Below are 15,914 nucleotides of genomic sequence, written 5' to 3'. Positions count from 1 at the left end.
GACAATGATGAATTAATAATAGCCAAAGAGGATCTATGACTTCTGGAAGCAGCTCTTTTAGTAGTTTAGATGGAATCGGGTCTAACATACATGTTGTTGGTTTAGATGATTTAACAAGTTTATACAATTCTTCCTCTCCTACAGTAGAGAATGAGTGGAATTGTTCCTCAGGGGATCTATAGTGCGCTATCTGATGCGATACTGTAGCTGATGGCTGCAAGGATACAATTTTATCTCTGATAGTATCGATCTTGGAAGTGAAGTAGTTCATAAAGTCATTACTGCTATGCTCTTGGGAAATGCCAACACCTGCTGATGCTTTACTTTTTGTTCATTTAGTCACTGTATTGAATAAATACCGAGGGTTATGTTTGTTTTCTTCTAGAAGAGACGAAAAGTAATCAGATCTAGCAGTTTTTAATGCTTTTCTGTAGGATAGGGTACTTTCCCGCCAAGCTAAACTTTTCCTCCAGCTGCGCTCCATTTTCCGGGCTGCTCTCTTTAGGGCGCGAGTGTGCTCATTATACCACGGTGTTGGACTCTTATCCTTAATCTTCCTTAAGCGTAAAGCCACAAACCATCCTAAAACAGCTGTTTCTGACAATCTGCCTTGGAATATAAACATTTTAGAAACAATAATGAGCTTTTAAAAAGGTATCACCTTTGGTTTTGGAGGCTATCCCAACTCCAGATTTTGATTATATCCTTGTTTTCATTAACTCATTTTCAGTTTTTTTTTTTTAACGTTCACACGTCTTACTATCAGCCGTGATTATTCTACTCTGTTAATTAAAAGGCTGTTTATATGCATATTCGCTAATTGTTTTTGAGAAGCACACATTTAGCTGAACAGTCAAAAGTTTTAGAACAGTAAGATTTTTAAAGAAGTCTCTTCTGCTCATCAAGCCTGTATTTATTTGATCTGAACTACAGAAAAAAAACTGTAAAATTTTGAAATATTTTTACTATTTAAAACAGCTGTTTTCTATGTGAATATCTGTTAAACTGTAATTTATTTCTGTGATGCGCAGCTGTATTTTCAGCATCATTACTGCAGTCTTCAGCGTCACATGATCTTCAGAAATCATTCTAATATGCTGATTTGCTGCTCAAGAAACTTATTATTATTATTATCATCAATATTTATTAACAGTTGAGTTATTTTTTTTTCAGGATTCTTTGATCCAAAGATCAGCATTTATCTGAAATAAAAAGCTTTTGTAACATTATACACACTATACCCTTCAAAAGTGTAGTCAGTATAATTTTTTATTTTTTTGGTAAAGAAATTATTTAGCAAGGATGCTTTAAATTGGTCAAAAGTGATGATAAAGACATTTATAATTTCTATTTCAGATAAATGCTGTTCTTCTGATCTTTCTATTCATCAAAGAAACCTGAAAAATTCTACTCGGCTGTTTTCAACATAATAATAATAAATGTTTTTTTGAGCAGCAAATCAGAATATTAGAATGATTTCTGTAGGATAGTGTATACTTGTTTAATTAGTGACTCTTAGCCTGCATTTTAAAATCTTTATTTGAATACGGCAACATGATATCACGCTCTACAATATCTCTATGAATAAATCTCTGACAGAGACTATCAGCCAATCACCGTGTGCATAGTTAATAAGCTTGATGACATCTCCATAGCAACGAGGTAAACCCCGCCCCCTTATTTACTCTGAGCTTAAGTCTTCTCTGTATTCCTCAATAAAAGTGTGTCTCAGCAGCTTTGTGAACAGGTTTTAAGAGAAAACTCTGAGCTACTGCTATTGAGGAGAACTCTTAGAGGAGAGATAACATGTTTGTGAATATGGGCCCTGATCAATCGCAGATGATTTATGCACTTCTCTCTCTCTCAGGTGTATGATGTGTTTTCGGAGAAGCTCTTGCCTCAGATGAAGGACAGCACAGAGTTTGTGGTGTCCATCAATCCGTCCGGTGCGGTCATGTGGTACGTCTATCCTGTATCCGAGTGGCGGAAAGAGGCGGAGCCTGGGCGCTTCAGCAAGAAGCTGATTGGCCCAAAGTCCCATCAGCATGCTAATGAGGTCGACGCCCCTCTGGTGCTTTGAGCTCCGCCCATCAGGAACAAACGACACACTCAGGGACATTTAGTCAGTCGAACGTGCCTACAATCACTTGATCTGCTTTTTAAATGTTTTCTTGTGTGATTTTTTTTAATAGGTCTGTTTCTACTGAATGACATTTGACTATTGAATGTGTTTGCACTGACTTTCCCGAGACGCCTGTTAATAACATCTCATTTGTGCACATTCAAGTTTGAAGCCATTTTAGCACGTACAAATCAAGATGTTCAAATTATGATGCTTTTGTTGAGGTGTCCCACTGTTTTTAAACTCAAATAAACACTTGATCTAAATTACAGAAGAAGTATGAGTATGTAAGAGCAAAAAAAAAAAACTTTATTAGTCGCTTGCCTTTGGGCATTATCGATTTTGGTCCTGAACTAGGTTAGAAATGCATTAAAAATCACAATAAATGTTCATATTAATAATAAGATCATTTACACTGTTCCAAATTACACTTAGAAATCTTTTAAAATGAGTTTGTCATTTGGTGATTTATGTTAGTTTGACAATACACCTGAAAGATTCCATAACTTTGTATGTCATTTTTAATGCGATGAAATCAAATAAATTGATGTAAAAGCCGCTGCTGTAGATGCACTTCATGTTTCTGACCAACACACCTATATTTAAAGTGAAAAAAATTAAAAAATAAATTAATTAAAAAAAAATAATAATAATATATATATATATATATATAGTGCTGTCTAACGATTAATCGCATCCAAAATAAGAGTTTTTGTTTACATAATATATGTATGTGTACTGTGTATATTTATTATATATAATATAACTATATGATATATATAAAAATACACATACATGCATGTATATATTTCAGAAAAATTATATTTTTATATATTATATATATATATATTTATTTATAATATAAATTATATGAATATATATATATATATAGACATGTAAATACTTGTAAATATTTTCAAAATATATACTTTATGTGTGTGTATTTATATATACATAATAAATATACACATTATACACACATATTACTTTTATTTTGGATGTGATTAATCATTTGACAGCACTAATATATATATGTATATCCATCCATAATAAAAAATATCAATATTTAAAACAGGAGGCCTTTATTGACCCCCAGAGCCGTGTGTGAGGCACGTTTTATTATTGATGGATGCGCTTTATTGGACTTCTTTTGGACTGTTGAACAAAAACACCCATTCACTGCCATTATAAAGCTTGGAAGAGCCACAGCTATATTTGTAGCAATAGCCAACAATACATTGTATGGGTCAAAATTATCCATTTTTCTTTTATGCCAAAAATCATTAGGATATTAAGTAAAGATCATGTTCCATGAAGATATTTTGTAAATTTCCTACCGTAAATATATCAAAACTTCATTTTTGATTAGTAATATGCATTGCTAAGAACTTCATTTGGACAACTTTAAAGATGATTTTCTCAATATTTAGATTTTTTTGCACCCTCAGATTCCAGATTTTCAAATAGTTGCATCTCAGCCAAATATCAATAATAATAAAAAAAAAGACCCTTATGACTGGTTTTGTGTTCCAGGGTCACATATTACACACTGGTTCATCGAAGCAAAAGCCCTCTAGCAGGGAAACATCGGTATGACGTCAGGAAGCATCGTTTACTAAACTCACGTGATTTGGTCAGTTCGACACTGAATCACTGATTCGCACCTTCTTCATGCAGCAGTGTTTCGAAAGCATAGCTTAACCATTTCTCGCAGTTTAAACTAAAGTCTTGAAGGTAGTGGTGGGTACTTTTGAAGCACTGCTTCCTGAAGCCTCGAAACTTTAGTGAATCATTTGTTTCGAAACAACGTTCGGAGCGTGTATCGAACTCGCGAAGATTCACGCGACGAATCAAAGCGCTGTCTATGGTTTTTTTTTTTTTTTTTTTTACCTGAACTCGGTTCAGTTTTATAAATTTGTTGACATTTTTAATTTGAATCATTTGTGCATTAGTAGTATCTTTCTGGCCTGTCTAAGTCCTCGTAAAACAAACAAAACAAGCCCTGCAAATTAATAAACAAACAGATGCAGACACTTCATATTTAATGTTACTTGCTGGCTTGGTAATTGCATTTAATGTATTACACTTTCAATAAAACATTTGCAATGGGTTTGTAAAAGCTGTTTTATGCATGTTTTTGGTGCATGCCACCTACGATTTTTTTTTTCCAATTACTACATTAAAACGGTGGACTGCAAACTATGAGATTTATGATTCCCACAACTATAACGTTCACACTGACACTCACCTGAACGTCGCTCACCTGCTTCATTCCCGGGAACGCGCATGCGCGACCTGCCGCCATATTTGGTCACGTGCGCTCAGTTCCAAATCAGTTCGAGTTTATTAGAATTGTCCAGTCACGCTCTATTATTACTTCATCTGCTGTAATATAATGACATTTTGGCAATGCTGGCTTCATTAGAGTTTATCTAAAGATGTGATTTAAGTTTGATATTGTGTTTTTGTTCTTCTATATGTGTATTTTCGGTATACATGTGTTTCTCCTTGTTCATCTAGGCTATGTATTTTTGTTCTGCAATAAAATTACAAAATGACTATCTAACAGGAAACATGCTTCAAGAAAGCTTACAGCAAGAGACCACTTGAAAAGTTAGGTTTGAGTAAAATGGCAATATTGTTTTATTCTATTCAGGTCTGATATTTTCTTCCAAATTTAAAATAAAAAGTCATTTAGAACATTTTTTTTCTTAACAAAATGACAATTTGTCAAAATAGCAAATGATTTTATTTGTTGTGATTGAAAATCAGGGTTATTCCATCAAATATTGATTTCTTAACTCTTCTGAAGTTAAAACGTTGGTATCGTGACATCTAAAAATGAATATAGACACGTCTGAAAACATGGCATTTTTGACCAATTGTCAAAAAATGCTCTAAATGACGATTTAATTTAAAAATTGAAAGTATAATGTCATCAGTAGTTTAAAGAATAAAACAAAAATTACATTCTTACTCAAACACATAACTATAAATCATAAATTCAGAGAAATTTTCAAGTGGTCTCCTAATTTTTTCCAGAGCTGTATGTTTTTCAGTATTCTCGTCTTAATTTTCTTAAATCAAGACTCATCTGCTGGAGAAGCAAAATGACTTAAGATATTAGGTGATATTTTCTGAAAAAACGATCAAAATCAAGCGTTTTTAAGCTTAAAACAAGAACAAATATCTGCTAATGAGGTCAGAGAAAGCAACACACACACAAAAGATTGGCAGATATTTGTTCTCATTTTAAGCAAAAATTTGTATTAAAAATGTATTAATTAAATTAAAAAAAGAGTTTAGACTCAATATCTTAAGTCATTTTGCGTCTCAAGTGAATATACCTTGATTTAATTAAATTTCAAATATTTGTACTGGAAAACAAGAAAAAGTACTGATAAATAATTTCTTGTGCATTTTGAGCATTTTTGCATCAAATTATTGCGAAAGGTACACACAGCATACATGCAAGAAGAGGAACAGCAGTCTGTTTGAAGTTCACGTGGACTGAGGTCTACAGACGTCATTTATTCTTCACACAAAACGACTCATTTCCAGCTCATAAGAATACGTACTCAAACGTTTATTTTTTCCCAAATGAACACACATTAAACTTGTGATGGCGACTGTGGATTGCTCGGCTACTTGAAGTCACATGATACACAAGAATGGCACCAAAAGACGAACGAGTTCTGACACAAACGAAAAAAAATCCATCAAGTGAAGCCCGTTCTGGAGAGAGAGTTTCAGTCAGTTCATCGAACACAATACAGAGTTTCTTTAGTTTCAGTATTTACAGCTCGATGCTTAGTTGATATTATATCTCAGCATCTGTAAAGACGCTTGTAAACTCACTGACGGAACAGGCAAACGTGAAACAAACACTCTGAGCTGGAGTCTAAAGCTAAAGATGAGACTAATCTCACGTCTGTCATTTTGCAGCATGCATCGTTCAGCGAACACAACGGAATCAGTGTCAGATTCAGCAGCAGCGACTGTGCAAACGCCGCTTTAGTGAACATCCAGACGCTTGCAGATGAAGCCCAGCTTTAGCAGAAATCACAGAAGCGCAGCCGCTCTACACACAGCAACACATATGATCGTCTGCATCTGTCCTTTATACCCAAAGCAGATGGTCTGTGTGTGGCAGTGATCAAAGGCCGTCAGGTTCGAACCGTGTTTACATGTGCATGCCGACAGGAGGATCCGGTTCTTCATTCTCCTCTGGAGACGTAGAAACTAACACTAGTACAGACAGAGTGCGATATAAACTCACGAAACACACTTTACACGCATCCAGATGATCCTGAGATTCACACACACACACTACAGACGAGATGTGGACAGAAGCGGCGTTCTCCTGCGGTCGGCGGAGTCGGGAGAACGTGGCAGCTCGTTTAAGGCATCGGATTGGTTCCGTCGTTCGTCTGCTAAATAAGAGCTTGTATGAGAGTAAATGAGTGAAGGGTTCTCCTCCGCGGCCGCTGCTCGGTTGGGTTTTGGTGTCGATGTCACACGTCTGTCAACACTGATGTGAGGAGCGTCGGACCTGGAGGAACACAGAGCAAGTTACAGTTCACTAAAACCATAACCAACATTAGTAAAACTGAAATAAAACTTGAGAGCATCCATCCTTCCATCCATCCATCTATCATCCATCCACCCATTCATCCATTCATCTATCCATCCATCAATCCATCCATCCATCCACCCATCTATCATCCATCCACCCATTCATCCATCCATCCATGCATCCACCCACCCATCTATCATCCATCCACCCATTCATCCATCCATCCATCCATCCAACCAACCACCCATCTATCCACCCACCTACCTATCCATCAATCCATCCATCCATCCACCCACCCATCTATCATCCATCCACCCATTCATCCATCCACCCACCCACCCACCTATCCATCCATCATCCATCCACCCATCTATCCATCGATCCATGCATCCCTCCAGCCATCCATCCATCCACCCACCCATCTATCCACCCATCCATCCACCCACCCATCTATCCATCCACCCAGCCATCCATCTATCCATCCATCCATCCACCCATCTATCCATCCATCCATCCATCCATCCACCCACCCATCTATCCATCCACCCAGCCATCTATCTATCCATCCATCCATCCACCCATCTATCCATCTATCCATCCATCCACCCATCCATCCACCCATCCATCCACCCACCCATCCATCCATCCATCCATCCACCCAGCCATCTATCTATCCACCCATCCGTCTATCTATCCATCTATCTATCCATCCATCCAGCCATCCATCCATCCACCCACCCATCTATCCACCCATCATCCATCCACCCATCTATCCATCGATCCATGCATCCTCCAGCCATCCATCCATCCACCCACCCATCTATCCACCCATCCATCCATCCACCCACCCATCTATCCATCCACCCAGCCATCTATCTATCCATCCATCCACCCATCCATCCACCCACCCATCTATCCACCCATCCATCCACCCACCCATCTATCCACCCATCCATCCACCCACCCATCTATCTATCCATCCATCCACCCATCTATCCATCCACCCAGCCATCTATCTATCCATCCATCCACCCATCTATCCATCCACCCATCCATCCACCCACCCATCTATCCATCCACCCAGCCATCTATCTATCCATCCATCCATCCACCCATCTATCCATCTATCCATCCATCCAGCCATCCATCCATCCATCCACCCATCTATCCACCCATCCATCCATCCACCCATCCATCATCCATCCATCCATCCACCCATCTATCCATTCACCCACCCATCTATCCACCCATCCATCCATCCATCCATCATCCATCAATCCATCCATCCATCTACCCATCTATCCATTCACCCACCCATCTATCCACCCATCCATCCATCCATCCATCCACACAGCCACCCATCTATCCACCCATCCATTCATGCATTTCTATATATATTATTCATATTCATAAATTTCATATTAATTTTGAGGTCTCACTTCATTAGGACTTGCTGACGTTCTCGTAGATAACGTCGCTCGTGTGCGTCTGCTGCTTCTTCTTTTTCCACATAAGGAGAACACACTGATGGATGAACACGTACTGCTCCTGCTCACACGTGCACACACACACACACACACACACACACACACACACACACGTTAGATGTCATTTTACTATTCCAGGGCTAGATTCATATGGAAGCCAATTTCCACAATTTTAACTTGATATCTAACAATTATGAGTTTATATCAATATTCTGGCTTTATATCTCACAGATATCTATCCAAGTTGTTTTCTCATTTCTGCCACAGAATAAAAAATAAAACATGTATTTTAGACATTCTATCTCAATTCTGACGTTTTCTTGCAATTATAAACTGTGACAAAAAGGTTCAGAATTGTGAGATAAAAAGTCAAAATTATTTTTTTATCCAATGGTGGAAACAAGTTTCCATAGATTCATCAAAATCTTCTTAAGAAAAAGGAGTTAAGACATTCCATGAAGCTGTAAGAATGTTCTCAAATCAAATTCTCAAAGTTCTCAAATATTTCCTTGTAAACATTTTTTTTTCGACTAGTCACTGATCAATTCGCTGAAAAACTCCTCAAAGTCTGTGTTTTATATAACGTTGCATTAGTGTTATATTGTTATGTTTAATTACAACAATTAACTTGAAACAACCCAATAAATTCATTTAAATGCTGTATCTCATGTTTGAGGATTTAGGACAAGTTGGACATTATTCTAACTTTAAGAGCCTATATATAATAATTTTGATTGAAGATTCTTTGAAAGAATTATTATTATTCAGTTTTATCTCAAGTACAATCTTAAGAAAAACACAAGAGCATTCTTAAGACATATATTTGGGAATATAAAATATTCTTACAATTTTTCTAGAATAAAACAGCAGGTAAGAAGAGTTTTATTCATGAGTTCGGCCCCTGGTTCAGATTCAGTGTTCGGTTCTGGATCTGATTAGGTTTCTGGTTCTGGTTCAGGTTCAGTGTTTGGTTCTGGATCTGATTAGGTTTCTGGTTCTAGTTCAGGTTCAGTGTTTGGTTCTGGATTTGATTCGGGTTCAGGTTCAGTGTTTGGTTCTGGATCTGATTCGGGTTCTGTACCTCAGTTTGGACCATGGAGAGCCGATGCGAGCGCATGTCTGACACCAGGCCCAAGATGTCCACATACTCGTGTTCCTGAATGTGCTGCATCAGCCGGTCCAGAGCGATGAAGGTGCCGGTGCGACCCACTCCAGCACTGACACACACACACACACACACACACACATCAGTGTCTGCTCCATCATACTGTGTCAGTAACATTGGTGAAGAGCTGAAGCAAAACCACAAGCAGGAATCAATAGACGTCAGAGAGCTGGAGTGATTCCGGTCTGTGTAACTCAGTGGTTCTCAACTTTTTTTTGGTCGTGCCCCCCTTTAAACCTATAAAAAAATCTGGTGCCTCCCCCTCCCCGAATCCCCATCCCACCTCAGCCTACCAAAAAAGTTCCCTACAGTTTTTGCTTTTTTTTAAAAAAACCCGCAGAGAAAAAAAACACCTGCATCACTTGAAACATTGAAAAAAATAACATACAGAGAATAAGTATTCTCTCATTTTTTGGTGGGTTTCACGAGTTCACAAAACATATAATAAATGGAGTAAAGTTTAAGCGTATTTGGCGTGCTGTCCGAGGCGAGGGCTCCAAGCTCGGAATTTTGGCCCAAACCCAGAGTACCCCCTGCAGGTTAGGACAGGAATAGTCGTAAGTGCGGAGAAGGGGTGGCGGAGTGATGCTGCAAAACTGTCAAGGAACAGAGGTGAGTCTGCTGTGTATATATATTATCATATTATCTTGCATATTATCAGCAAAATACAGTAGAACCCATTATAATCAGTGAAGCTGTCTACACTGGATGCGGCACGACAAATCCCAGACAGTAAACTGATGCCTTGTTCTATTAACTCACTGTTATACACTCGGGAACACTATTACGCATCTTCTGAATGAGTCTAGAAAGTGCCGATGAAAAACAGACCAGGAAGACACAGAAACAAGCGATCTCATATGTGAGCATATGCATGTGAAAAATAATGCGATAATCAACACTAACAGCATATAAATGAAAACAGCCTAATGTTACCGAGTGAAATATCGATCCAGAAAGTGGTAAAGGCCTGTGCAAGCTTTAGGATACTGATGGAGGCCATCTACGGCATCTTTGTTTTGATAATATTACTGAATATGATCCAGATGTAGTATTTGATAAAAATGCGATAAAAAAGGCTGGCAACGTTTTTCAAAAAACGCTGGCGGGGAAAGAGTTAATGACGTACTGACACAAAGTTCTAAATGATTTTCAGCGTCCAGTGTAGACACGGTGAGTGAAGCCGAGAGCAAGATATGCCTCGTCTTATTCTGCTTTTAGCTTTTGAATGACCAGCACCTGCCTGGATCTGTGCAACTTCATCTATGGCTTTTCTCTGCCCTTTCACAAACCGATCCATCTCCCACTCTTCATCCGTTGGCTGTTTACTGTTTTATATCTTCTATTATTTTTCTGCTGATAGCCCGCGCCCCCCACTTTGAGAACCACTGGTTTAAAGCCCCGTTCACACCAAGAACGACAACTATAAAGATAACAATATTAGAATCCACATGAGTGAACGATATCATCTGTTTATTCTAAGCACACGCTCGTCTGCCGCTTTAAATTCTCGAGCTCATTATAGCAGGATGGATTCTGATTGACTATCAGTGAAGAAATCGTTCTGAAAGTGATTCCAACTAAATCGTTTCGCTGTGCCTTTATTGTTATATCGCTGTGGTTTGGACTCTGCTATTCTTTAATATTGAGACGATTTTTAGAACTATATCTTTATCGTTATCTTTACTGTTATCGTGCTTGGTGTGAACAGGCCTTAGCTGGAGTGACTCCTGTACCACAGGCTCTTCACATTAATGCCGGAGTCTCACCTGCAGTGGACCACGATGGGCCCTTTGGTCCTGTTGACCTGCTGCCGTACGATCTGAACGAACTGTAAGATGCTCTCGATGGCGTTGACCGTCGGCACGCCGTGATCCGGCCACGAGGTGTAGTTAAAGTGCAGAACGTCTTGAGTTTCATCAGCCTGCAGGAGCCAGAAACACACAGAACATCAGACAGGAACAACAGCAGTGTACTGACGACTCTCTTCACAACATCTATTCATATATCCATCTGTACATCTATTTACTTCTATACATTACCCAGCCACACCTCCATCATCCATCCACCCATCAATCATCCATCCATCCATTCATTCAACTATACATCCATCCACCTACCCCTCCATCATCCATCACCTATCCATCATTCATGCATCCATCTATTTATCCCTCCACCCACCCATCATCCATCCATCCATCCTCCCATCATCCATCCATTTATCATCCATCCACCCATTCATGCATTTATCCATCCATCTACCCACCCATCAATGTATCCATCCACCCACCCACCCATCATCCATACATTTATCATCCATCCATCCATCCATCCATCAATGTATCCATCCACCCACCCACCCATCATCCATCCATTTATCATCCATCCATCCATTCATGCATTTATCCATCCATCAATTTATCCATCCACCCACCCACCCACCCATCATCCATCCATTTATCATCCATCCATCCATTCATGCGTTTATCCATCCATCAATTTATCCATCCACCCACCCATCCATCATCCATCCATTTATCCATCCATCCATCAGTTTATCCATCCACCCACCCATCATCCATCCATCCACCCATCCATCCACCCATCCATCCATTTATCCATCCACCCACACATATACTCACCCATCCATCCATCAGTTTATCCATCCACCCACCCATCATCCATCCATTCATCCATCCATCCATCATCCATACAATAATCATCCGTCTATTTATCTATACATTCACCCATCTATCCATCCACCTATCTATCATTCATCCTTCCGTCATCCATTTATCAACCACACACCCCCATCCATCCAAACCCATCATCCATCTATCAACCACCCACCTATCATCCATCCATTTATACATCAATCATCCATCCATTTGTCCATACATTCACCCATCTATTCATCCACCTATCTATCATTTACCCCTTCATTCATTCATCCATCCATCCACCCCACCATCATCCACCCATCCATCCCTTTATCCATCCACTCATCCAGGGTTATGGCTGGTTGTGTTCCTCACGTATCCCAGTCTGAAGTTTCTGACGGTCCACTCGGGCGAGTCGATCTCTGACAGCATCTCGACCGTAATCTCTCCGTAGGCCACGGGCTCCTCGGTGAACGGCCAGTAGTGGTCACACTTCACCTGCACAGGAAGCACAAGCTCTCGTTAACATCTGCCCATCTCTGTGTGATGTCACAGCGATAACGGAGCGGTTGCCGTGGGAACTGACCCTCCTGCGCTCGTTACACTGGGTCAGCATGACGATGATGTGAGACTTCTGCTGCAAGACCATCTTCCAGAAATCGTTCCTGGTCTCGGGCAGCGGCCCTTGTGTGGCGATGAACTCGTGCGGAGAGTTATAACCCTGAACACACACCACCACACAAATGAGACACCCCATAACCTGTGAACGACTCTTCTCTAATCGCTGATACTGATGAGCTACTCACAGGAATATAGTTTGCATTGATGTAATCAGAGCCTTCATCGTTGTGCAGAGAGATCAGCTTCACTCGACTGAAATCATCTGTGACCATACAAACATTCAGGATGAATATAATAAACACTCACTCTCCAGAGAAACTGATCTTTAGCAATAACAATATGTGACCCTGGAGCACAGTCATAAATCATAATCAGCACAGCTATATTTGTAGCAATAGCCAACAATACATTGTATGGGTCAAAATGATCCATTTTTCTTTTATGCCAAAAATCATTAGGATATTAAGTAAAGATCATGTTCCATGAAGATATTTTGTATATTTCCTACCGTAAATATATAAAAACTTCATTTTTGATTAGTAATATGCATTGCTAAGAACTTAATTTGGACAACTTTAAAGATGATTTTCTCAATATTTTGATATTTTTGCACCCTCAGATTCCAGATTTTCAAATAGTTGTATCTCAGACAAATATTGTCCGATCCTAACAAACCATACATCAATGGAAAGATTATTTATTCAGAAAATTAAAAAAATTAACCCTTATGACTGGTTTTGTGGTCCAGGCTCACATATAACAAAGACACAAGTGATTTCAACTTTATGATTGCTTGTTTAATGGCCAAATTTGCATTAAAAGAACTAAATTATTAGGGGTGTAACGGTACACAAACATGACGGCTCGGTACGTACCTCGGTTTTGACGTCACGGTTCGGTAGGAGGAAAAAAACTAAACATAAATTGCTTTTTCAAAAATTAAACAATGGTTTACTGAAGAAATTGCTCTTTTTTTAAATAAATTCAATTATAATTACAATTTTCTTTAAATCTACCTAAAAAATAAATAAATCTACCTCAGCTTCAGCTCTAAACTATAGGGGGCCTTTTTACATTAGGAAGGTAGCAATTAACAACAGAGCCCAAACTTAAATTCAATTAAGCTACTATTTATTTTTTAACTATAATAATCAACCCTCAAATAAAATTGTATGCAAACATGTAAATTGCACTCAATGCAGTTTTTTAATTAACTTCTAAATTATACAATTTCTATTTGTTGTTGAAATATAATCATTTACACAGTGGCTGTCATAACTTGTTTCATAAAAGATTTATTTAAACACATTAAATAATTAAGATATCACTAACAGGTAAAGTAAAATGAGTATATAGTGATAGCCTAATATTTCGCGAAATGCTCTTCTCTAGACTTCATTTCTCTAGTGAACTAATGAGCTGTGGTCACTGATGAAATGCTACGGGACATTTTGTTTACAAGCTATTTTAATGATGTCTACTGATTGTGTGATTACATGAGGCATGAGATGTTCATTCATGTTTATTTTATGGTAAAACTATAGAGGAAGGGATGATCTCGCTGCCGCCAGAACTGAGGCGTTTATACAGTGATCTGTTGCGCCTCATCAAAGAGCATCAAAACGCCATTTATTGTCTGAATTTCCTGAAAAAATGGAATGATTTACTCGGTACACATGCGTACCGAACCGAAAGACCTGTACCGAAAATGTTCGGTACGAATACGTGTACCGTTACACCCCTATAAATTACCCTTAAAACTGAAAAGAGAAATATGAATAAAACTAGTGAAAAAGAGCTCAGCAAACCATCCACTGGCATAAAGCATAATCAAGCTTCCTTACACTCTCAAAAAATGTATTTTTATATATTTTTTGGAATAAATACATGTAAAAATCAGATATTTTACATTAATATTAATTAAGGATATCATATTTAAAGACTATATATGTAATATCACATACTTCTTTATTAATGTTTTTCCTTTACATTTGTGCAATTTTATTTTATACAGGATTTACAGTATCTTAAAAAAATTATAAATAAACTACAAATATTTTTTAAATAGGTTTTTATAAATTACAACTTTTTAAGCAAATTCACTTTAAGAAAGACCCACATTTCTAACTTTCATTCACGGAGATAACATGCTCAAGGTGCCAAGAAAATAGTTTGCATCTACTGGAAAACAAACACTTTTAAAATAAAAAAAACACCAGATGGCTCTAAAGCATTACTCATCGCTCATTTGTCACATTTATTAATCTTTATTTTAGTTTTAATCAGTTCAACATCAAGTTAAACTAAATGAAAATGGAAAAGTTTATTTTAAATGTTATTTTATTTCAAATAACGACATTTTAAAATAGTTTTAGTTTAACTATAGCTATGTTTCCATCCACCTATTTTTATGCGCATTTTGGGATATTGCATAAATAAGTGCTCAACTAAGCAGGATAAAAAACTTTATCCGGTAAGAAAACATGCGCATAAACTATGATGGAAACACTTTTACTAAATAAATTCCTTAATGCGCATCAAAAAAGACATGCGACTTTGCGATGGCACAGCATAAAACTGGACCGATCTCATTGCACAGCATCTGAAATGCTAGTTTTGTCATTCTAAAATGCTTGAGCAAAGTCTTGTTAAAGTGCTTCGTTATAATTACTACCAAATTTTGCTTAATCGCAACGTTTAATCGCAACATATACCGTATTGACCCGAATATAAGACGACCCCCCTTTTTCCAGATGATGAAAACCAAATCGTGTTTTTTTTTCTTTCTGTAAAACACATTTTTTCTTAAATTATTTTCATATTGCATATTTTTCCTATTTGAACTTTTGTTTTGAAAGTATGGTAAATACTCGTAAAATGTACCAACAATGGCATTTAAAAATATACACTTTTTGATGTGCATGATTCTTACTGTACATTTCTGTCATAGTCACCACTAATAACCTACTCCTAAATATAATGTAGAAACCTCAAATTTTCTGTAAAGCTGCGTTGCAAAAATTTGAACGATTTAAAAAGCGCAATACAAATAAACTTGAATTGAACTGAATTGAATTAACTCCAAGAACTGTGTTCCCAAACAGACTCCGAAGATAACATGACCGCTTTTCTTCTGCACGCTCTGAAGCTTGTAATTTATTGTATACACTAATTATTATATACAGTGCCTTCTCCTACTGCAGCATATTTAGTTTTTCTTCGTGATATTTAGCGGAAGTTAATCAGGAAGTGACGATTTTGATTTTGTTCTCTTCAACTCCCT

At 37.8% G+C, this 15,914-nt stretch overlaps 1 protein-coding gene across 6 annotated transcripts in view; it reads right to left on the bottom strand.

Annotated features, from left to right (window-relative positions):
• Nucleotides 1-5,630: 5,630 nt before the first annotated feature.
• ptpro (protein tyrosine phosphatase receptor type O) overlaps nucleotides 5,631-15,914 on the bottom strand; it is a 50,766-nt gene continuing 40,482 nt past the window's right edge. For 5 of the 6 annotated variants that reach the window (XM_058774373.1, XM_058774370.1, XM_058774375.1 and 2 more), the window contains 7 exons: nucleotides 12,817-12,893; nucleotides 12,597-12,731; nucleotides 12,386-12,508; nucleotides 11,120-11,274; nucleotides 9,267-9,402; nucleotides 8,138-8,246; nucleotides 5,631-6,674 (listed from right to left, as the gene is read on the bottom strand). In XM_058774373.1, the coding sequence (XP_058630356.1) occupies nucleotides 8,142-8,246; nucleotides 9,267-9,402; nucleotides 11,120-11,274; nucleotides 12,386-12,508; nucleotides 12,597-12,731; nucleotides 12,817-12,893 (731 nt within the window). In that variant the 3' untranslated portion in view covers nucleotides 5,631-6,674; nucleotides 8,138-8,141. Of the gene's footprint in view, nucleotides 6,675-8,137; nucleotides 8,247-9,266; nucleotides 9,403-11,119; nucleotides 11,275-12,385; nucleotides 12,509-12,596; nucleotides 12,732-12,816; nucleotides 12,894-13,506; nucleotides 13,545-15,914 lie in introns of those variants that run through there. The other variant, XR_009270941.1, reaches the window with a different exon arrangement.

The sequence above is a fragment of the Onychostoma macrolepis genome, chromosome 04, assembly GCF_012432095.1.
Source record: "Onychostoma macrolepis isolate SWU-2019 chromosome 04, ASM1243209v1, whole genome shotgun sequence".
NCBI classification, from domain to species: Eukaryota; Metazoa; Chordata; class Actinopteri; order Cypriniformes; family Cyprinidae; genus Onychostoma; species Onychostoma macrolepis.
Note: the sequence above shows the minus strand (reverse complement) of the source record. Positions and strands in the feature narration are given on the sequence as shown.